General features: G+C 37.0%; 1 protein-coding gene across 4 annotated transcripts in view; it reads left to right on the top strand.

The window, feature by feature from the left end:
- myo5aa (myosin VAa) overlaps positions 1 to 25,273 on the top strand; it is a 91,810-nt gene that overhangs the window by 55,323 nt on the left and 11,214 nt on the right. Inside the window, exons 20-34 of one of the 4 annotated variants that reach the window (XM_079874731.1) lie at positions 1,155 to 1,311; positions 2,955 to 3,194; positions 4,303 to 4,551; positions 6,765 to 6,858; positions 9,286 to 9,434; positions 9,592 to 9,705; positions 9,891 to 10,028; positions 11,628 to 11,684; positions 12,123 to 12,350; positions 12,823 to 12,923; positions 14,690 to 14,746; positions 15,506 to 15,586; positions 17,492 to 17,690; positions 24,283 to 24,348; positions 24,933 to 25,026. In XM_079874731.1, coding sequence (XP_079730857.1) covers positions 1,155 to 1,311; positions 2,955 to 3,194; positions 4,303 to 4,551; positions 6,765 to 6,858; positions 9,286 to 9,434; positions 9,592 to 9,705; positions 9,891 to 10,028; positions 11,628 to 11,684; positions 12,123 to 12,350; positions 12,823 to 12,923; positions 14,690 to 14,746; positions 15,506 to 15,586; positions 17,492 to 17,690; positions 24,283 to 24,348; positions 24,933 to 25,026 — 2,024 coding nt within the window. Of the gene's footprint in view, positions 1 to 1,154; positions 1,312 to 2,954; positions 3,195 to 4,302; positions 4,552 to 6,764; positions 6,859 to 9,285; positions 9,435 to 9,591; positions 9,706 to 9,890; positions 10,029 to 11,627; positions 11,685 to 12,122; positions 12,363 to 12,822; positions 12,924 to 14,689; positions 14,747 to 15,505; positions 15,587 to 17,491; positions 17,691 to 24,282; positions 24,349 to 24,932; positions 25,027 to 25,273 lie in introns of all 4 variants that reach the window. The other 3 variants (XM_079874732.1, XM_079874733.1, XM_079874734.1) reach the window with 3 other exon arrangements.

Below are 25,273 nucleotides of genomic sequence, written 5' to 3' on the forward strand. Positions count from 1 at the left end.
TTTAAAGACAAAGGCACAAGACTCTGTACTTTAATGAGGGAAAGAGCAAAGTCATATCACATAATTGTAGTTGAATCACATTCATCATAATTAAAATGAAGTATAAAACTATTGATTTAAAGATGTTGATTAAATCTTTATATATATATTACATTTATTGCAAAATATGCATACATTTACAATTAGCGTAGGGAGACATTCACGGTGCATCATGGTAGTGGCCGTTCGCCGCAGAGATCTTTTTGTGCAATTTTCTCACCGTGACTCTGATTGGTGGAATTTTCTTTAGAATCATGGGTAATGTTAGCCTGGGAATCCAGACCCAAAAATTGAAAGATTAAGGGTCTGGCATTGAGTAATGAAAATCGCCCATCTCGAGGGGCGGCACCAAGCATGCATTTGAAAATCTCACTACACGCAATTGGATAGCACTACGACCAATCACAACAATCCACGGGGTGACGTATCCAGAGCCCCATACGCTTAGCTACTGTACCAGTGGAGATAACTGGTAGATTAGACTCTTGCCGTATCCGGTCGGCAAAACAGCAAAAACGTCCTTCTTGCAAAGAAACGATTCGAGCGGTGTCTTCTGTTCCTCTTTTAGATAAAAAGCCAAGTCTAACTCGTTCATTGTAGCGGCCAAAGCCGTTTCAAACAACTGGTGGTCATCCATAGCCATCTTGCAATGTTTACTAATGACTTCGACATCTGTTTAGCTCGCCTCTGGCCCACCTATATCAGATAATCCGATGTGATTGGTGCAGCTCGGCTACAAGGGCATAGTTAATGAGCATCATTACTCAATCCCAGAGTGACTTGCTGAGCAAATTCAAATTGTGCTCTCGCGAGAACTCTGGATTTCCAGCGTAGGGTAATGTAGTTTTTCACCAGAAATTCCTCTCTTAAACACCATTCTTTGGAAAATAGGTTCAAATAATGTGAACTGATGGATTCAACAAAAGCATGTACCATTAATTAACAACATTGGAGCTCAAAGTATATCTGTCTTTAAGAGTTTATAAGTCATTGTTAAAATATGAATGGAATTCTTACTTCGGAGAACCCAAATATTGCACTCTAAACTGTTTTTTAGTATTTAATTGGGGAGGTTTGCATGTGTTAACCTCTACGTTGTTCTTCCTGACTCACAGTCTTGCAAAATTCATGCGTCGCACACGTGCTGCAATCATCATTCAGAAGTACCAGCGCATGTATGTCCAGAGAACATGTTACAAACGCAAGCAGGCTGCTGCTCTGGCCATGCAGTGCATCCTCAGGGCCTACATGGCCAGACAACTGTACAAAGCGGTGAGAAGGAAGCCACACATTCTAATACGCTTTTACACAATCTCACATATACAAGCCTCACAAACACACTGCTAACAATACACTTCTAACTCTTCTATTCTCAATATTGTTCTTTTATTTACATGCACCTTTGCATTTGTAATTTAGTTCTGTTTTTGCTGTAACATTTAAACAAGCTGGGTTTTATACTTGCGTGCATCAGGGTAACATATGATGTTGGCAGGGTGGTTTATAATTAACGCATTAGAAACCAGTGAATTATTTCAGGCATTGGACACATGACCTGTGAAAGTGGCTAACTACACCCCTAGGGAACTGAATGAGGTTAAAAGTGCAGTGGATTAAACACATAGGAGTGACTGATTCTAAAATTAGTTAATTTAATTTCAAAGTTTGCTTTTACTCTGCAAGGATGCATTAATTTCAAATTATTATTCATCATATAATTCTGAAAAAAAGTGTATCACGATTTCCACAAAAATATTAAGCAGTTCAACCATTTTAAACATTGATAATAATAAGAAATGTTTCTTGAGCAGTAAATCAGCATATTAGAGTCATTTCTTAAGGATCATGTGACACTGACGACTGGAGTAATGGAGCTGAAAATTCAGCTTAGCCATCATAGGAATGAATTCAATTGTAAAAATATTTTGCAATATTGTAGTTTTTCCTTTTTTTATGTAAATGCATGATAAATAAATGTAATAAATTTGAAATAAATGCAGCCTTGGTGAGCATGAGATACTTAGTTCAAATAAGTATCATTATTAATAAATACCAAACAAACTTATTTGAACGGTAATATAAATTGAATTAGTTTTTTCTAATGTTTTGATTTGAAATTTCAAATATTTGATATAAATCTTTCTTTTTATGAAAGAAACGGTATGTTTTTATCTCCAAAGCATTTGCAGCTTATAATAGCAAACAGAGTAAACAACTAATATATGAAATTAAAGTTAAATATCAATAATAAGATAAAAAATCAAATTCTCGAAAAACGAGAATAAACCACAATGAGTTTTGAAATATTGAGAGATTATTTTAAATGATGAGTAATTGGCTGCCAAGAGTATAAAACCGTAAAATTTTGTGTGTTTGGTTCCACTCTAGACTATTTGAAAAGAGCACCTTCCAGTAACAAAACAATAAATAAATGATTAAACTAAGAAAGTAGCAATTCTTTTTCATCCTGAGGTCTTTTCTATGAATTATCAACCTAGAGTTTTGCTGGCTTACTAGGTGGTCACTGGTTTTCTTAAGTTAAAGTTTTTGAAGCCTCTGGAAGAGGATGAATTAGCACAGTGTTGTGATGACCTCATGTCTCTTAGCCAGTGTGTTTGGTCATGTGATCTCACAGGCAACAGGTTGTTCCAGTGTAGGGACTGTCCCACTGATGGACCACAGCAGCTGTGGCTGTATTATTACTTACTCTCTCACTCCTCTATTTTGCTTCAGTCAGACCTCTGTTGATCAGCAGTGGATTATCGAGGCAGGATGTGTAATATCTGCAAATTAAAAAGGCAGAAGGTGTGAGAGAGAAAAGCGATTTGAGAGCATTTCACTGTGTCTTTCATAACTCTTTTGTATATTTGTGTTGTTTTCTCCTGTTCATCATGTGTTGTTGTGTATTTGTTTAGCTTCTGCGTGAGCACAAGGCCATCATCATTCAGAAGATGGTGCGCGGCTGGTTGGCGCGGCAGTGGTTCAAGCGATCGCTCAGAGCCATCGTGTACCTGCAGTGCTGCATCCGTCGCATGCGAGCCAAGAGGGAACTCAAAAAACTCAAGATCGAGGCGCGCTCGGTCGAACACTTCAAGAAACTCAACATCGGCATGGAGAACAAGATCATGCAGTTGCAGCGCAGGATAGACGAACAGGTACCACACTTCACACTGAGATGATGTGGCTTATTGTGCCTCATTCAAAAGTTCAGTTAATATGATTTCTGAGTAGCAAAATAAAAGTTACTCTTTTCTATGTCCAGCGTAAAACTCTTTTCTTAAGCCAATATGAAATCGTAATGCTCGTTCCTGTTCTTCTTGGGCATCAGTGCACTTTGTTCCATAAAAAAGTTTGTCATCATAAATCTTTCATAAAATGTAATAGCTTGCTCCACCCATGAAACAACTTGTGCCCTTTTGCTTTTTTAGCTTCCCTCCATCCAACCAGCTGTCACGTTGACTCTACTTTTCCCAATCAAATTCTACCCCCCTTTTTGTCCTGTGAATATCATTATTTAGTCAAAAAAACATCAGGTTATGGGTTGCAACCATGCTTTCATGTTGACTTTATGATGTCAGTGTTAATTTGTTTCTAGCTGATTTTAGTTCCTTTACAATGAGTCATAGTGTGTTAGCTGTGTATGATAACATCATTTAGATCTGGGCTTCCCTGTGCAGAATTTTTGTCTAAAGCCCTATTTGGACTGAATTAGTTTAACATGGAGAGGTGGGGTAAAGTAATTATTACCAGATCTTCTCAGTGATATTAGTCCCGTCCGAATGTGCCATCTCAGTAATCATTACGGACAATGTCAGTAAAGAGTACGGCGACTTTTACCATCTATAAAAAGATCAGGAAAATTACCTCAGGTAATACTAATCCCGTGTGAAAAGACCCGCTGTAAATATGTGCGTACATATTCTGTCATTTCCTGTTTAAAAGTAGTTTTCCACGGTTTTTCAAGTATGGAGGCGCTTGAAAAGGCATTCAGTTGCGTTCTAGGCGGTGGGACAAGACTGTGGCAAAAATATGCATAAATCGAGTTACCCCTCCCACTTCTGCAAGTGAGATTTCTTATCCCTGGCGAATTGGCCATTAATACTACAGACATTCTGAGAATGCCACAAAGAATGCCTTGACGTAAAAAAAGATATTTAAGATGAATTCACTAAAGTAAAATGATTCAAGAACTAAAATTCCCCAAAAATAGTACTTATGTAATTAAATAGAATTAACTGATGTTCTGTTTTGGTTTCACTCTAGAACAAGGACAACCGTTCTCTCAGCGAGCGTTTGAATGGTCTAGAGATCAGCCATGCTGCAGAGTCTGAGCGCATGCGTGTGGAAGTCCACCGTCTGCGAGGGGCAGAAGAGGATGCCAAAAACAACGCCAACAAAGTTACAACTCTTCTGGAGGAGCTGGAGCGACTGCGTAAAGACCTGAAGAACACACAGAAAGAAAAGAAAGCCATCGAGGATTGGGCGAAAACCTACCAGGACGAGATGGAACAGGTGCTGCACGTTCACTTGTGTAGTTGTGTGCAGCTGTGATGTGCCTGTACTAGTGCGATGTTCAAAGCACTTTTCAAAAAGCTAAGGGTTATTCACTTAGTAAATCCGTTAATTTGTGTCATTCATTTCAATGAACTGAAAACGAACTGATTCATTGATGCATTGAGTCATTACCCAATCCTGGGCTGCGTTGAAGTCCATTTCTTTATGCCCTTCCCTCGCTAATTTCCATCTGTCTCGTTCACTCGGATGTACGTCATTGCTAACATTGAGCGCCCACTACTGGTGGAACCCTTGCAACGGGTTTAAATAAGCCCTTGATCACTTGGAATCCGCTATGGATCTGATTTATTATTTACAGTTTTTTATCCTTATTGATTTGTTTTACGGATCATTCTGAATGCATGCTTGGGCTGTTGGACAAAATATGAAAAATGACACAAACGAAAATGATAACAATACAATGAACTATAACTGTGTAAAAAAAAGTTTAAGATAGCTAAAAGTAATGTGCTGGTAAATGTCAAAATAACTCCAAAATCAAACACTAGAGTTGTGTGGGAAAATTAAGCGCTGTCTGCTATGGCATAACAATGTGCGCATTGTAGTCTATGGATCTCCCTGGTGTACATATGAGTAAACTCGCTCCCTCTGACAAAATTGAGGGGTCGAGGGTCTGTCCAAATAATACTTTCTTCGCCCTCTTGACAAAGTTGAACGCACATCAAAATGGCGTTGGGGATTCCCCTGAGGGGAAGTGCTTAGGGAAGTGTACTATATGTCTAAAAGTGGAGTTAAACGCAGCCCTGGAAGTTCACTTAAATTCACTGATGCGTTTGAGTCGTCTCCCAGTGGTGTTCCTTTAAAGAGGGTTCATTTGAATGGCTCGTTTCAGTAAACGGATTCATAGAAAACACGTTCATTTGATTCATTAATTTGGATGGCTCATGTGAATTTACTGATTCAAAAAAGCGATTAATTAAATGTACCACAGTACATTCATGATTCCTTTGTCATAAAGTTCTCCCATACCATTGAGTGATTTACAAAACCTTTGCAAATTAGTTAAATAGAATAATTAATTATATTAAAATGTCTAAAAGTGCATTCACACCATGTCGTAATTACCACAATTACACGATTTCAACTTGAAACAAGCATTCATGTCCTCATGGAGCTCATAATTACAGCTTGTAACATGGCAATTGTTTGAGAGCTCTTACTTGTACCACATGACTGCTATACCACCTGACCGCTGCAGATTCATTTAGACCAGGGTTCACCAATCTCGGTCCTGGAGGGCCGCTGTCCTGCAGAGTTTAGCTCCAACCCCAATTAAACACACCTCAACCAGCTAATCAAGGTCTCACTTGGCATACTAGAAACTTTCAAACAGGTGTGTTGGAGCTGGTTGGAGCTAAACTCTGCAGGACAGCGGCCCTCCAGGACCGAGATTGGTGAACCCTGATTTAGACATTGATAGTGGTGCCATAGAAACGCATAATTCCCAGTCTGAGGACGTGAACAGCTCCGAATATAACGTCACATGTTGTCATCTTGAGACTATGGTAATTACGACATGGCGTGAATGTAGCATCAGTGTCCAAGTTATTAGTGTTTGACTCGTATATAAATGAATAATTTATATAAGTGTGTGTTTGATCTGTTTCTCAGACGTGTGTTGATGTGTGTCGTAAGCCTCATTGATGGCATGGCATTACGTTAGCAAATTCTAGTTGCATTAGCAAATTCTCCACAATAGATCCTCATAAAAGTCAAGTTAGACCCACAGGTTACCCACATTACCCTGCTTTTAGACAGTCCTCCTAGATTGTAGAGCCCTCTAAAGACACAGATATACTCCTGTTTATCTCCATATTCAGGGATTAGAGAAACACTGCTTTAAATCTGGGAAGAGAAGAGACCTGTACATTCACACAGGTGAGAGAGAGATAGAGACTAGCGCTCAGCACAAATGTTAGAAGTAGCCTAGTTTTAGGATGGTACAGTAGAGGAATAGAACGATTCACAAAGCCACAATAATACAATATTGAATGTGTGTTGAGTAAATGAATGTCCCCGTTCAATACAAGCATCTGTGACACGATGCAGATTACCACAGCTAGTAGTTTTTTTTTTGTTTTTCATATAATCTTTTAAAGACTAAAATGGCATGCAGTCGACTGATTGTGTTTGTGTAATATTTGTGACAGATGATCTCAGAACTAAAGGAGCAAAACCACTTGCTGAAGAACGAGAAAAACGACCTGAACCGAATGATCCAGGAACAAGGCCAGCAGTGGACAGGTAAGCAAAAACTTTAATATGTCAATGTTGTTAGATGTATGTGCAAACTCTTTAAAAACAGTGTTTTTACTAGTGGTGCTGCGTTAACGCGAGACTCTTATCGCGCGATAAAAAAAATATCGCCGTTAATCTATTCTCAAAGTTGGGTTGGGAACTACTCTATACTACACAAGCTATGATGACGCAATCTACCCGCGGCCGCGAGGTACACCCGGCTGCAACGCATCATATTCATCGTCATCTTAAGTAAACACGGCTGAAAGTGAAAGCTGGTGAAAAAGATCCGTGCAACATCCATTATTTGGACTTGGTTCGGATTTAAGCCGTCCGACGAGCAGCAGCAAACTATAGACAGAGTGTGTGGGGTCACAGTTCGGTAAGTTAACACACGACTAATCCGTTCTACCACCTCAAATTCAAAACGAAACATGATATCACTGAATACCAGCGCGCGCGTATTATTCCCAATATATCTTAGTGGTGTAGCACATAATCTCTGTCTGCGCCCGATTTTTAAGAATCGTTGTTGTGTTTCTTTTTAACTGAAAAGACATCAGTTAGACAATATTCTAATGTTAAATTTGGGGTTTCATAAGCTCCAAGCCATAATAAACATTAGACCTACTTAAGTCTCTGCAGCTAGTGTACTTAAATTTTATTTATCTGCAAAATTATGTTGTATACTTACAGTTTTGCACAATATATGTTCTCAAAACTACATAGACCCTTTAAAAAAAAAATAAAAAAACATTTAGCAGTTGTTTAGCAGGGTCTGTGTAACCTGTTCTGAAATGGTTTTATTATAATATATATCGTTATCGCAAGAGGCTGCAATGTATATCACAATATGGATTTTAGGCCATATCGCCCATCCCTAATTGATAGCCTATAGTAGTTGATAATAACATAGGCCTACCTAATGTTGCCTACGGACGGTAACAGTACAGTAGTAACCTTTTAAAGTCTATGAGTAGAACAGCTTTCTCAAGCAGTTTGTGATGCATTTTGGAAACAGGAGATGAGCCCCTGGTCTAATGCGCCACCTGGCTTGAGAAACCCGTTCTCAAAGACTTACTTTTATAGTCATTATTTGGGTAGCACACATATTCTGAATGCCTTCGTCAGAATTCAAATGAGCCATTTTAATCTAGATTAATCTAGATTCATTTCAAAATTAATCTAGATTAATCTAGATTAAAAAAATTAATCTATGCCCACCTCTAGTTTTTACATAAGGTAGAACTATTTAATATTTTTCACAGAATATTTAGTCATGTTAATCATCATTTATATGCACCAGTATAGCAATATATTGTAATAAACATAACTATTTAACTACAAAATGTAACATTATGTTGGTGATTTGGTTATATTTTAATGGACTTTTAGTTTGTGTTGCTTTATTTCCTATGTTTCCTTCCATCATCATGGTTTCTAGTTTGTGTTCATTTGTTGTCATGGTCATAGATATATATACATCTACATTATCGGCTAAACCATCCGCCATATTGGAACAGTCAAAGCCTGTCCGTCAACACCCGAGAGCAAGTTGACTGCATTTGCAACCATGATTAGACGCATATCTGAATATCTATATCTGCAATAGACTTCAGTAGATGTATTTACTAAAACTATTTACTAAACTAACACAATACAACAAGACAATAATGGTATTGTTTTCAAAAACCGATGTTGTTGTGTAAATAATCGACCAAAAAGTTTTCAGTTTTTATATGAAAATGGTGTTGTATAAACAGCCCCTGAGTTAATTGTCTTGGATGTGTCACACTGTTACGTGTCTTCCGTGTTTTACCTTTTGTGTTTCTTTATTTTGATATTGTTTATTAAAGTAGTTTCTGCGCTGCCTCGTCTCATCTTCTTCAACCTATCATTCTGTGACGCGTACATTTTTACTAAAACAATTTAAGCATGTAAAATGTCACATGGGAGCTTACTGTGAACATCTTTGAGTCATTTTTGCAAATTAATTGTTCAAACAAACAATTTTATTACTGCATACCATCATTGTGCCAAATCTATTGAGGTTTAAATCAGACATTCTATTTAATATTTCTTTCTTAGCGCTGGTGTGAAACTTCTCTGTCTTTAGGAAAATGAATGGCCAAATAAACAGCACATTAAAATCATCAGAAAATGTACTATTCTGATAATATGAAAAATATTGAAAAAAATCATCGGCTAGTCTTACACACTGCTATACCTAGTGTACACTCAGATCAAAAAAACTAATCCAAATCCTTTATAAACATTTCTATGTGTGCTTTCCTAACATGATACTCGTCCCTGTCCTGTTGCAGTGTCAACAACATGAGTCAGTCTGCAGTCAGATGATTGAGTAATTCAATATTGGTTGACTGTTCTTTGGGAATGTGTTTGAATGATGTTTAACATGTATGTGTTTTATAGAGAAAATGCAGAGGGCTCTGAAGGAGGAAACCCAGCAGCTAGAAAACGATTTAAACGAGGAACGGTCTCGCTACCAGAACCTCCTTACCGAACACCTCCGACTAGAGGAGAAATACGACGATTTGAAAGAGGAGATCACACTTTCAGTGGTGAGGACACAATCATTTATGGATTACTTAACTTCACATCTTGAAAATCGACTAATCAATGGGTATTCTGAAAGATTAGGCTGGTTTAGGCTCAGATCCAGCACACTCCTTTTAGCAAAAGCCTCCAGTTCTCTGATGGGTCCTTTCTTTCTTCTAGAATGTTCCAAAACCTGGTCACAGGCGCACAGACTCCACACACAGCAGCAACGAATCAGAATGTACCTACAACTCCGAATTTGCCGAGTCCGAGGAAGGGTCCCGCGGAGGGGAGGTGAGAGCAGAAGTCATTTAGATCATTCATATCACTCAGTTGTTTATGATTTAAAATTCATTTTAGGCCAGTTAACTAATTTCTGACTTTCTTTGGCTTTTGACGTTGTAAAGATCCTAGGAATAAAACATAAAATGGCACATATTGTGGATATAAAAATGGGATGTGTTTTATTCTCTCCTCAGGATGTTTCCAAAGGGATACTGGACATGTCCCTGTTCCTGAAGCTACAGAAGAGAGTATCCGAACTAGAGCAAGAAAAACAGTCACTGCAGAACGAACTCGATCGGAGGGAAGAGCAGTTTCAGCGGGCTAGAGCTAGGGTACACACACACACACACACACACACACACACACACACACACACACACACACACACTTTACTCTGCTTTCTAAATGAGAACATACCATCAATGTTTTTATTTCAAGTTAAATATAATCTAAATCTCCCTAACCCAGATACTAAAATTATATATATATATATATATATATATATATATATATACATACACGTGTGTGTGTGTATATATATGTACTGTAAACGTAAACATTATATGAGTTAATGAAAGGCTAATTTTACTCAAACATATACATATAAAAAAAGTAAATCCAGAAAAACTAGTTATTGGTACTAATTTTGCAGAGGTCCCTTCATTTTTTTCAGAGCTGTGTATATGTGTATGTGTGTATATATATATATATATATATATATATATATATATATATATATATATATATATATATATATATATGACTGTATAAGTGGGCATATATCATCTATTGTACAATGGCTTCAAATGTCATGCATCCAGTCATATTTAAATTCTATTCCTGTTTTGAATATCTTGATTTGAACTCAATCTGATGTAATATTACTTTTTGGTTCACATCCAGGTAAAATAAGAAGAAAAATGTACTTGTTTTTTTAAAGGTCCCATGGCATGAAATTTTTTACGTTTTTTTTTAACATTAATATGAGTTCCCCTTGCCTGCTTGTGGTCCCCCAGTGGCTAGAAATAGCGATAGGTGTAAACCAAGCCCTGGGTATCCTGCTCCGCCTTTGAGAAAATGAAAGCTCAGATGGGCCAATCTGGAATCTAACCTATATGTCGTCATACGGGGAAAGGTTACCTCCCCTTTCTCTGCTTTGCCCGCCCAGAGAATTTGGCCCGTGAGAAAATGAGCTACGACTGTGCGAGCGCGATATTGTTTTTTCCTCGAGAGACATCATGGCTTCAGGGCTCCAGACTGCGACCAATTTTTCCTGCCGGTGCGACCACAACGTTGCCGAATTCAAACAAAATGAAAGCAGAGCGAAAATGCTCTACTCATTTATGCTTCACCGACCGTTTATTAGTTTGGACCAATAATAGACAGCACAGCACCCCAAACTTGCCAGTCACGGGCCGATCTCGATCACACAACACTGTTACTAGGAGATCCAGACTCTGGAGATCCAGTGAAGAAATCCTTTGAATTCGCCTCATAATTAATAACATCATCGCTGCGAGATCCAGTGAGAAACATTCCGATTCGGCGCAGAGTTCTCTGTTATAAACCATAGATATTAGATCAAACAGCGCTGACGTGGAAACCAGGAGAAACAGAAGGCTTTTCAGTCCACAAATCAGCAACATTTGTGTTCATATAATGTTTACGTTTACAGTTTTCCCCCGTTTATACAATTTAAAATGAACATGAAATGTCCCATTAGATCTATTTAGTTTTTCACCGTATATAGTAAGGGAACACCTACAGTTACCAATTAAGTTTTTACCATAGATTTTTTACAGTCTTTTAACTTTAAAATTATGATATATTGTTTTCAATGTATAGCTAAGTAAACCCAAACACACATACATACATATACTTTTACATACACACTGTTACTGTAATTGAAAATGTGTTTTCTTGTTGGCCAGGATGATGAGGAACATAAGAAAGCTCGTGGTGCTGAGCTGGAGTATGAATCTCTCAAGGTAAACACACACACGCGTAATAATCTAAATGAACAAAATGCTCTCATTACAATTCTCCACCAGATTTACTATGCTACACGCACGCAAGTTCACACTAACTCAAAAGCTTGCGTACACGAGCTGAGACCTGACGTAAGATTTGATCATAGCCCACACTACCAGTAAATATTTAAATGTCTATTTCAGGTCAATTTATGGCATCATTTTTAAAAGATATGTTTTTAGTATGGTCCTTGACCAATACTTATGAAATTACAGCTGTGTTGAAACACCTTCCCGCTGTCGTAGCTGGAAATAGAACAAAAATTGTCCAGTACAATGAACGTCTGAAATGAGGAAGATAAAGCAGTGTAGTATATTATATGTTATATAGTAATATTATGTTTTTTTTACATGTATAAATGTTTTTGCATGTTGATAATTCTGAATTCTCTTCAGCGTCAGGAGTTGGAGTCTGAGAATAAGAAGCTCAAACATCATTTGAATGAGATGCGTCAGTCTTTGAGAGGCAGCGCTGAGGCCGGTTCCGCTGCTCCGGGTTCTCCTCCGTACACTGTCCTGCTGGATCAGCTGAACTCCTCCAACGAGGAGCTGGAGGTGCGGAAGGAAGAGGTGCTCATCCTGCGCTCTCAACTTGTCAGTCAGAAAGAGGCCATGCAACACAAGGTCAGACACAAAGCCTTTCATTCTTACTTCAGTTTTTGTGCATTAATACCTGTCACTAACATTCTTCGCATAAGTCTTGTTAAGATTTCTAACTTCATCTCTCCTTTTGTCCTGTGTTGCACTCACAACAGGATGAAAAGGTATGTTGATCAGACAGCAGAACAATCATTTACATCACTTCCATCTCCATTTTAGTCTCTATAATGCTAACGTTTGCTGTCGTTCAGAGTTTGGGAAGATATTTTCGAACATTAAGAGTTTGTAAGCCATTTGGCAATTTATTTATATGAAAAGCGCTAACGTTGTATATTAACTTTACAGTTTACAAGTTCAAACATCACTTTTATTAACTGAGAATGAAGTGAACGAGAAATGGTTCTTGTGATGTGTCTGATGCTCAAAAGTCAGTTAGTTGATGGATTCGGTGATTTATACTGTAACTTACATGAGTGAATCTTCTGTGTGTGTTTAGGCAACCATGACTGAACCTTTGCCGTACATTGAGGATGTGCAGAAGTTGACCGATGCCAAGGAGATCTCCCAGGCCTACATGGGTCTCAAAGACACCAACAGGTGCAAGTGCTTTTCTTTACATTTCTTCCACTATCAGCAGTCATGTGCTGAATCACAAATCCATTACATCTCATACTGTATATATGTTGTGTGAAGTCCTGTTCTCTGCCCTACTCATAGTGAAGTCTTCATGTTTTGCACCAGAGGTTCTTAAACTTTGATTTGCATCCCCCAGAGGGCTACTACTTCTAATATCACTATATAGTTATCTTTGTCAGATATTGTACCCCAAAATGCTGTGTAAACTACCATTCCAAAGTTTGGGGTCGATGTTTTTTATGTGTTTGGAAAATGTCTCTTATGCTCACCAAGGCTGCATTTATTTAATCAAAAATATCAAAAATAATTCTGTGATTGAAGACTGAAGTAATTTCTGCTGAAAATTTGGCTTTGCAGTATCACATGTCCCTTCAGAAATCATTTTAATATGTTTAATATGGTGCTCAAGAAGCATTCCTTCTCATTATCAGTGTTAAAAAATAGTTGTGTTGCTTTTTTTGTGCATTAAGTGATACTTCTTTTTAGGATTATTTGATGAATAGAAAGTCCTGATGAAAGAAAAGTTTTGTAACCTTATAAATGTAACTTTTGATCAATTTAATGTTTTTTTTTTTCTAAACAAAACTATCTGACCCCAAACTTTTGAACGGTAGTGTTATTACATAAGCTTCTAATAATCTAATGGACTATTACTTAAAAAAATATATATATATTTTTTTTTTCTTATTATTTTAACTGGATGTGAACCAAAAAGTAATATTACATAAGGTTGAGTTAAAATAAGATATTATTTGTTTTGTTGTATTGTTACTGTTTTGAATATCAAGATATTCAAAACAGTAATAGAATTTAAATATGACTGGATGCATGACATTTGAAGCCATTGTACAATAGATGATAAATGCTCACTTGCACAGTCATCATGGTGTAACAGCACATCATTTGAATTCTATATGTTAATGTGGCAAGTTCTGATGTGTTTTGGCACCCGTAAACAACCTACAGTCACACTGCACTTAAATCAGACAGCTTTGGCGTGGCATGTCAAAACTAAATAATTTCCATTAAAATAAAAAAGCTGTCTACACAGCTTTGTACACATATTTATAGTGTCAAGCCATTAAATAGACAGACTGGGCTGATAAAACCTGTGATTAGTCTACTATTAAAGCATATATATGATGTAAACATTAGGTCTAAATATAATATTCACATAATGCAGTTCATAGGGGACATAATGTATTACCCCTACAGTTACAGCATGAAATTATATTTAAAAAAATGTATCTCCCAATTCAGACTCTATTAATCACAATTGTGTGTTTATATCACAATTCTGAGGGGAAAAAAAGATTTTATATTGTGGCGATATAAACTTGAAATTACCTTTTTTATTATTTTATTCCGTGGCTTCCATAGCTGTCATTTTCTGTCACCATGTAGGCTCCGCCCACAAAACACATCATCTGTGTTTTGCAAACACCAAAGTGGTCTATTCTACCATCACACGACCCATCTCTATTTATGCCCCTCGAGCCTCTCAGTTTGAGAACCTCTGTTCTGATCTATGTTTTGCTGCTGGTTATCTTCTTTGTAGTGTCTCGCATACATCCATTGAATAACATCTATCTCGAACTGAGGAAATTATGATTTATCACTCTCACAACCTTATTCACAAGCCTCTGTGTTTAGGATCAGGCCTCTGTCTGTCTGTATCTGTCTGTCTGTCTGTCTGTCTGTTGACGGCTCATCTCTGTCCTGCACAGATCACCCAGGTTTACACGCAGACCGACTGAAGTGAACGAGCTTGTGAGCAGGTTGAGGTAACAGATGGACAGGCATGATGGGCCGCTCTCACTGCATGTGTGTGCAGCTCAGAGCAGAACAGCATTCCAGAGCCCATACATAGATGAGAAAGCATACAGAAAAGCTTTGCTAGGCATGACCTTTAACTAATAAGAAGGGATTGTCTAAAGTCTAGTTCGCTTTTAAAATATTAAGTTGCTTCAGGTAGCTTTTGAGGAGGGTTTATTTGAAATGGATTAAAGCACAATAATATACCAGTGCAGCGATCTTCATGAACGATTGTGCAAAATATGCCAGCAAAATCACATTGTGTTGTTCAGAATTTCTGTCCGTCCAAAGGTAAATGTGGCTTTTGGCTGACTGCTTGGATGCCATTTATTGCCTATTTTCAGTGCACAAATAGCTAATTTATGTGAATGAATGGATGGCAAATTATTTCTTTTTTGATGGTTACACTTGCAGTCTTCTTTATCATCATTATTTTATCTTCATTATTTATTCTGTTTTATTTACTGACATCTTTTTACTGTTTTACTTAATTCTTTTCCTACATTAATCTTTCCCTCCTCCATAAAGCAGCTCTCAAATCTTAGTTGGACTTATATTACGTTCCATTCCTCACATATATCAAATATTCTATATTGGGTGAACAATTCTTTTTAATAACCTGTAAAACTCCTCAACATGCCACACACATCTAAGTTTGACACATTTTTTGTTTTCGCTTGTCCTTGTTTTTCGTTCTTACCATTTCTTTCTTTGTTCCACCCCATCAGATCCCCATTCCCTGATTACCATAAACTGAATGAGGATGGAGAGCTGTGGTTGGTTTATGAAGGGTTAAAGGAAACAAACAGGTTAAAGAGCAGAGAGATGAGAGCATGTAGAAATGTCTGAGCGCTCAGCTTTCTCATCTCTCCATTCTCCGTTTTTAGACTGATTTTGGTTTCTCAGCTTTCTAAAGACATAATCATCTAACATTTTGCTGTTTATTCTTCCCTAAACAATAGTGTGTTCAGACTGTTCTCCTTAACATACAGTATGAGTAGTGCTTCATCGTATCAAAACCTGCAAGAAATCTTTGTAGTGTTAATACAGGACTAACCAAAATTTAATTGGGTTGAAAAATTCTTATTTTAAAACAGCATGTAGCCATAAAAAGATTTTATAAAAATATAAGTAAAATTGAATACTAGAGTTGAATGCTGACTGCTGCACTGCAAGAAAGAATGGGCAGGTTTCTTACCCTTAGTTGGGAATGGTTCACGCAAACATTAAAAGTTGGCCATTATTTATATTATGCCATAACATCTTGTTCTGGATGTTCTTCCAAACCTTTATGACAGTTCATAGCGACCATGTCTGTCAAGTTCCAAAAAGGACAAAAACCCACAAAAGTACCATAAAACTAGTCTTTACAGCTTGTGCGCAGTATTCCAAATCTTCTGAAGTTACACGATAGCTTTGTGTGAGAACCAGGTGGATATATAATTATTCACTGAAAATCTTCACCTCCACTCTCATATTCTAATTGGTGTTTCTCTTTTAGTTATTGCACATTTTCTTTTTGTATTTTCAAACCTGGTGTATCACATCAGCACTAGGGTTTTTATTGTTAACCAAGGGTGCATTTACATGACAATGTAATGTAATGATGTACTAAAAATAGAAACGTTTTTCCTTTGTGTTTTTCGCGTACAGATGACAACATTGTCAAAACGATCCCCTCAAAGTAGTTTTTTAGAAAATTACTAAAAAAGCTGTAATTTGCTGCCAGGCCAGTAATTGGTGATGTCACTTTGTAAAGAAACACTACATCTATTGACTGAACATGTACTACGCATGTGCTTGACGTCACCGTTTTCACAAATGTATGTTTTTGTTGTTACATTTTTGCACTTTCAAACCCGTTTTCAAAAATTTGCCTTTTCAGGCCCCCAAAAAGGCATTGTCATGTAAATGAACGGCCAAAATACAAACAAAGTTTTCCATTTTTAACTGAAAACGGTGTTGTGTAAACGGCCCCTCAAACTAAAACCATAAAAAAATCATTACTTTACATAAAATAAAATATAAAAACTCAAACTTTATTTCAGGCAAGGCAACATTTCTAATTTTAATTTAGTTTAATGTGATGTACTAAAAGAACTAAAGCTAAAGCTGAAATAAAAATTATATAAACATACATTTAAAAAAAAAAAAATACTAAAACTTTAACTAAAATTAAAATATAAAAATAAAGCAATTCAAAATATAAAAAACTATAGTAGTATCTCAATGATATAAAATAACACTGATCAGCACAATATTTTAAAATTGAAACAAGAAGATTAGCAGTGAATAATGACAATTTCAATCTGATTCTCAACCAAAGTTATCTATTATATGACTTCAGATGACCTGGAAATATAGCGTACAAATTTCATACTACTTGTATGTGCTCTGTCATTGCGCTGCATAAAAGTTCTTCAGAATTTCTCCTTGCAGGTTTAAAATGAGTATAACTAAATAATGACAACATTTTCATCTTTGGATGAACTATTCCTTAAACACTTTGATCTCAAAACAGAAGCTAATGCTACTCTAATGAAGAAGTGTATTTCTGGTTATTTCCTCAACTCAAAGGCAGTCTCTCTCTCTCTCTCTCTCTCTCTCTCTCTCTCTCTCTCTCTCTCTCTCTCTCTCTCTCTCTCTCTCTCTCTCTCTCTCTCTCTCTCTCTATCTCTCTCTCTCTCTCTCTCTCTCTCTCTCTCTCTCTATAGGTTGTTGGAGTCTCAGTTGCAGGCTCAGCGTCGGTCTCATGACAATGAGGTGGAGGTTTTGCGTGGAGAGCTGCAGAGTGTTAAAGAGGAAAATAACCGTCAGCAGCAGCTGTTGGCTCAGAATCTACAGCTTCCTCCAGAGGCTCGAATCGAGGCCAGTCTACAACACGAGATCACGCGCCTCACCAACGAGAACCTGGTCAGTACAAACACTATCCTGACACTTCCCTATACCAGTGCTTCTCCACCTCCAGCCAGACACACTATCCACTTCTTAAAAATTATATTGTTTTTCCTACTATTGAACAAATAATAACTTAACTTAGTCATCTCCCGACAGCTCCATAAATGTAAGTTGATTAGTTGAAAGGAGTATAGTAGTAGACAGTTAGTTTAAGTGTTATCACCTATTTTTTATAATATTAAACTGGTGTATAATAATAGCCTAATATTAATCCCAGTTGGTTTTATTAATGTCACATTCAAGATATGCAGCCTGTAAGACTTGACCTTGGCCCTTAATCCATCTCAGTATATAAAAAGGTTGTTTGAAGTTTATAAATGTTAGCCCTCAGCAGAAAGCATTTTAAATCTAAGTTTATTTTCTTCATTTCGGGTAAAAGTTAAAGACCCCATGAGATCATAAATGTAGTTTTGTGGTATTTAGTCCATGCATATTAGATTTCAGCTCATCTGTATGCTAGTGTTCTCTTTCGTTCAGTCACTACGAGCTACATCAGTGAATGACGAAATGGGGGTTTCGCTTAGAAGGCAAAACAATGCCATGGGTCTGCGGAATTTGCATAGCGTAACTCCGCCCCACCGCGTGGGTATAAAAGGAGCAGCGCGGCAATCTCGCATCATGTTTTTGCTTCGGAGCCAAGAGTTACGTCCTCCTGCCATAACCGTTGTACCGCTGGAACAGCCGGGAGTTCAGTCTCGGCTCCTCAGCATAACATGATGCGAGATTGCCACGCTCAGGGAACGAAGGTTACATATGTCTCCTGTAAGTTGAAAAAATTAACCTTTAGGAGATAAGCACGGTTTGCAAAGATATGGAAAGTTTATTCATGGGTATGGATGTTTTTCCCCTGCCATCAGGATAACTTTTTTCTGTTTTTTGTGGCCCAAAATGACTGGAATTGCTGCAGCTGTTCTCAAAAAGTGTGGTCCAGTAAAAACCACCAATAATCATTGTTTTTAAAGTGATAATCCACCCAAAAATTAAAATTTTCTCATCATTTACTAACCCCTCATGCCGCCCATGTATATGACATTCTTTCTTCAGATGAACACAAATGCAGGCTTTTAGAAAAATAATCTATTTCTGTGAGAAAATATAATGCACGAGGATAGATCCCTCAAAGTTGATGCTTCAAAAACCATGCAAAGTGAATATGACGGTAATCCATGCAACCCCAGTTGATGAATCAATGTCTTCTGAAATTAAACGGTTCATGTGTGTGAGAAAAATAATATAACTATATACATTTTAAACTGTATTTTTCTAAAAATCTCTGTTTGTATTCATCTGAAGAAAGAAACTCATATGCGTCTAGGAAGGCATGAGGATGAGCAAATGATGAGACCTTTTTTTTTTCATTTTAGGCATTTCATTGTTTTCATTTTAAGTAATTAGCATTAGCGACAAATTGGGCATCTGAAAACAGTCTTCATTTAAATATCTCGCCCCTATAAATTCACGGTTTAGAAGCCTTGCCCTTCGAGTGTATGACATGGAGAAATGTAACCCAGCCAAGAAGAGGACCTTCTCTGACCTGGAGATTGAAACTTTGACCTCACAAGCTGAATCGAACTAGCTTGGGTTATTTGGCAGCTTGAAAAGCGGAATAAAATTAAGTCATAAAATGCAGTTTGGAGCGAGATCACTTCTGCGGTCAACCGTGTTGAATCGAACACCAGCTGAGGTCTGAATATTTAACTGACTGATGTTTCTCAAGAAATATTACCCCAAATTAATTAAATATGATTATTAATGTTTCACTATTACATATAAATGATTATATAAGTATTTAATATAAGAGAATACTTTATTATACATATACAGTATGTTATGGATAGGCTGTATGGCACACTGTCAATACATTTTACCATTGGCAACTCATTTTTAAATGATGAATATGATTCCAGTCAAAATACTCTTATAACAATTCTCTGCCAGATTTACTGTGCTGCCCACAAGTTCATGCTAACTAAAACACTAGGGGTGTCCCCGACTATGGATTTTCATAGTCGAATCAGAATCGTCAAATCTTGCCTATAGTCAAGTCGAATCATGTGTATGGGGGTGGGGCTTTAACATTTCAAAGCCGCGATGTACAGAAAATCACACAAAGATATAGAAGAAAATATATAAAAACATTTTGAATCAATAAAACTAAGAAATAACATAAATAACTCCAGAAAGGCCACACTGCAGACAGGATTTGCATTTCACATGCAAATCAAATTAAATCGGCTAAATTACCTGTGCGAGCAGGCTCTAAGTACAGCACAACATCGATGCACCGAAAAAATAAACAATTAATTTACTAAATTAAATTAGAACAGAATATACCTTTCTAATAAATAAAAATACAAACCGAAATAAATCAGAATCAAGTCACAAGATGAGCAAATGTGTGCAAAATGCCTAAAGTGCAGTGGAACATATTCAAAACACAAGCCACAAATAGTTAGATTAGATAACCCTGACAGATCAATAAATAAAATAAAAATAAAGAAATTATTAAAATTACGATAGTAGCCAGAATTTTCAACTTTGTCTTTTTAACTGCAGAAACAACAATAAATGCTAAACTGGAGTGGCAGTCTTTTTAGCTAAAAATGTTCACAGCATCCAAAAATCAAATTAGAACTGGCTGAAAAGTTTTGAAATCACTTGTACCCTACCTGATCGAGAGCAAAAATCCAGTCTTTCACTCTGTCTGTGTCCGTTGGAGTCTTTTGTGCGCGTGGATAAAACACATTCTAAAACACTTAAAGGATGAGTTCACTTTTGAAAAAACTTTTGCTGATAATTTACTCACCCCCATGTCATCCAAGATGTCCATGTCTTTCTTTCTTCAGTTGAAAAGAAATTAAGGTTTTTGATGAAAACATTTCTCCATATAATGGACTTCAATGGGCCCCAAACGGTTCAAGGTCCAAATGACAGTTTCAGTGCAGCTTCAAAGTCTTATCTAGCGAAACGATCTGTCATTTCAAAAATAAATAAAAAAGTTTAAGTTTTATAAGCACAAATGCTCGCCTTGCTCTGGTCTGTGATGCGTGTTCGTGACGTCATGTAATACGCAATTACGTTGAAAAGGTCACGCTTGACGTAGGCGGAAGTACCGAGTCAGTGTTTACAAGTTGAACGTGCAAACAAAGTCAAACGCCGTTTACAAAAAAAGGAAGTTAAAAGGTAAAACAACGATGTCGGACGATTTTGAACTTAGAGGAGAAGATGAGATGGAGTTTTTCGCCCTGCCCTACCTTTTTGAACCGGAATACACAGAGGAAGAAATTAGGCAGATGGAAGAGACTGCTGCGGCGACACACACCTCTCAAGCATCGGGCAGACGAAGATCTAACGAGACGTGGTGGTGCACATGTGGCAAATGCATTGCCAACAAAGGAAGAATCTCAATGCTGAAGAAAAAAACGTCAATGCATCTAATATAGTAAAAAAAAAACATACATACCTCTGTTTGCTGTAAAAACGTATTGGGCACAGCCGACGCTTTCAGAAAACGGCGATCTCCTTGCTGGGAGCGTTTGAAATCATCGTCGAAAAAATTATCACTGCACACTCTCTTACATATTAGAGCATGTTCGGATGTGTTGATATCCAAGTGCAGCGCGAGCAACCACAGTTTCAATCGCTCAGGATTGTGTATAGGAAATCTATGAAAAGTCAAAAATTTCTGTCCTGACGAAAATGTTCTTTTAGGCTTTTTAATATTAAAACACCCAGGATACGCACACGAAATGGGCATTTTAAACGATAAACTGACACAAAGACATTTGAATATGTGTATATGGTCCTCCTTCCGCACATTTGTAAACACTGACTCGGTACTTCCGCCTACGTCAAGCGTGACCTTTTCAACGTAATTGCGTATTACGTGACGTCACTAACGCGCATCACAGAACAGAGCAAGGAGAGCATTTGTGCTTATAAAACTTAAACTTTTTTATTTATTTTTTAAATGACCGATCGTTTCGCTAGATAAGACCCTTATTCATTGTCTGGTATCGTTTAAAGCCCTTTGAAGCTGCACTGAAACTGTCATTTGGACCTTGAACCGTTTGGGGCCCATTGAAGTCCATTATATGGAGAAAAATCCTGGAATGTTTTCATCAAAAACCTTCATTTCTTTTCGACTGAAGAAAGTAGGGCTGGGCGATATATCGCATGACATTGTTAGGCGCATCTCGTCAGTAAAGCCGGTTCCTTGATTAGTAGTAAATCGCCATCACCTGCTTTCAGATGGAGCGGCATTTACAACACAGAGCCGTAACGTTAGTTAACTGACAAGCTGAGCCATATCGCATTAATTATCGCGGACGTATTGCCTGCGATAATTAATGCGATATGGCTCAGCTTGTCAGAGAAAAGACATGGACATCTTGGATGACATGGGGGTGAGTAAATTATCTGCAAAAGTTTTTTAAAAAGTGAACTAATCCTTTAACGTGAAAAACTTAATCTCCTAAAATAGTTAAATTAAAATATCAAATTATGTAAAGAAAACGCTTTACTATAGGAGGAACGCATTGCGTTCATATTCTGGGTTCATCTGTTTATCTGCACATAGTATGATTTCACATAGTATGAAAAGCTTTTTTCACGTTAAGCATTTTAGAATGTCCCGTGGAAAACCAACTTGTTAACGTTGGCCGGCAGAAGTGCGATCATGGTTTTCCTGATGCTAAATCAAGCCTTGGAGAATATCCTTTCTGATGGTGTACATCCACACTTTAGATTTTTTTATCCCAGACATTGTTAAAGATTTAAATCCTTGCCGCCAAGACGCTCCTCTGTTGGTCACGGATTGAAAGTGAAACTTAAATCTGTCACGGGGTGTTTGGATTTATTCACGCACGTCAAAAAATATTTATTAAAAGCTTCTTTCTTTGCACATTTTTATAAGCATTATCATAATAGGCTGAATATTAACGTATTGACAGAAAACTGGAAGTTCTATGTGAAATCAGACATTGAGTGCCCTTCATATAGCCAAAGTGGCATGATCCTCGTTTCATAACACCTCTGCGAAGATTCGACCGTGAGAGCCACTGTTTACATCCATTTTGAAATGCATGGAAATGACCATATGCCCAATTTTCTGTTGTAAGTTTGTTTTCATAAATGAGGGCCTGTAAGAGCACAATTACCTGTACATTTTTTGACCAATTGTGGTTGATGCTCCATGTGTCCAGCCATTTCTGCTCATTTTACAGTAAAATGCACTGCAATACAGCAGTGTGACAGTAAAACACGTAGTGAATCATTTGTCAGGGCTCAGATTTATTGGTTTTGATTAGCCAATATGGTTACACTTTATTTTGATGGTCCACTTTAGACATTCTAAGTAACTTTGCAACTACGTCAACTCAGTCTTGTTTGAGTATTAGTAGACTGTAGTAGACTGTTAGGTTAGGGTTCAGGTTAGTAGAATAAGTTGGCATTGCTTATTCTACTAATCCTATTAGAGTGAAAGTAGAACAGACAAGCAAACACATGTACACATAACATTTACAATATTACAAACTGAGACTTAACAACATGTAGTTGCAAAGTAACTTATAGTCAGTAGAATGTCTGTTGAAGGACCATCAAAATAAAGCAGATATTAAGCAGACAGTCTACTAATACTCTAATGAGAGTTAGTTGACATGTAGTTGTAGAGTTAATTATTGTAGAATGTCTAAAGTGGACCATCAAAATAAAGTATTATCGCAAATATTGCATCCCCCGTCAGGTTAACATGTTTGCAGGAAAAAATTGCAGAAATTAGACAAAAATGCAAGCTGTGGCTAATAATTCAGTAAACGATTGAATTTGCATTTATTATTGCAATTGCAAGATCACAAAATCCTTTTTTTTTATTTTTTATTTTTATTTTTTATTATTATTATTATTATTATTGTTATTATTGAATAAGAATTTCCCTCCCCCTAATCACCTGCCACCAGATATCAGTAGTGTTGACTGTGTTGTCCTGTTTCAATAGAAAGAACATCAGCACAGGAAAGAAAACTGCCTTTGTTAAACCATTTTATGGGGTCTTTAATTAATAGCTTGACAAGGGTGGACTGCAGACTTAACTTAGGCTGAAACTTTTGATAGGCTGAAAGCACATTTAGGGGAGAGTGGAGTAGAATGTGTCTGTGGGTAAGCTGTGTCGCCAAATACATATATAGCATACATATATGATATACGGTATTATATATGTTTGTGAATTGCCAGTGTATAAAATATTGACTAATTATTAGCCATGAATTATTAAAAGAATAATTCTTCCCAAATGGTAGCTATGAGGTAAAAATGTGTCAGATATATTGGACAATAGACTCTAATTTGTGGGTCATGTCCAGATGAATATGAGTATCAAAAGTGGTATTTGCATTGAAAAGACAGTTCAGATATCCTGCTGCTCAATCTTTTGTTTTGATTTACTCACTCATGAAACCGTGGAGTGTGATTTTGGTTTCAGTGTTGTACTATGCACCTGCATCAGGTGTTTAAGGGCTCATCTGATGTGGAGATGTTTCATTCACAGGAGCTTCACTCTGATGATCCAAAGGAGTATAAAGCCTACAGAATCAGCATGTTACGCAGGATGGTTGTATGTAGGATTGTGTGTGTGTGTGTGTGCATGTATCTGAACACTAACTGAAACTAGCGTGTGTTGCACAGAATCTGAGCTGCGTTGAACTCTAACTGTGTGTTTAACCCACAGCAGTGTGAATCAACACACTTTTTAATGTTTTCTTTTTAATATATCATATATTTTAATGTTTCTCTCTTGTAAGTGAATCTCACAAAAATGACACCACATCATAAAAAAATGAATTATATTTTTTCAAAATATTCTTTTTTCATGAAGCAAAATTTTTATTTTTTATTTTTTTATGGGGTGAAAAGTGACATTTATTTGTGAGATTCACCCATCTTTATGTCTATTTTTCTCTCTGTTTAATGAGTTGCATGGACAGATGAAAGACAGAGCTGATGTCTTCAGATTGTTGCAGAACTGAAAGATGCTCGTTTGACCTGCTTTGTCCCGATTCACTAAAATAAACCCTATTTTTCACTCTGCTGCCAAAGAGTTGCCATAAGCTGCTACAGTAGTCTGATGATGATGATGATGATGATGATGATGATGGTGATGGTGATGTTGATGATGATGTCTTGTCTCTCTGGTGACAGGATCTCATGGAGCAGCTGGAGAAACAGGATAAGACCGTCCGCAAGCTGAAGAAACAGCTCAAAGTCTTTGCAAAGAAGATCAATGACCTGGAAGGTATGTCTCACAGGCTGTGTTTAGAGACCCTGTTCAGAAATCATCTGTCAGATCTCGTGTTGTTATTTATACTATATTAATAGTAAGTCAATTCATTAATAGTATAGTGTCATATTTATTTTGCATTGAAATGTTGCCTACCTGTCTATAGTTCATAGTTCAACATGTTTCTGTCGATTTCATACATTTTAGTCTGGCACCAGTTCAACTAGTACAATGTGAAGATTATGCAACAATAACACGCTAA

This window comes from Squalius cephalus (genome assembly GCF_949319135.1).
Source record: "Squalius cephalus genome assembly, chromosome: 6".
Lineage (NCBI taxonomy): Eukaryota > Metazoa > Chordata > Actinopteri > Cypriniformes > Leuciscidae > Squalius > Squalius cephalus.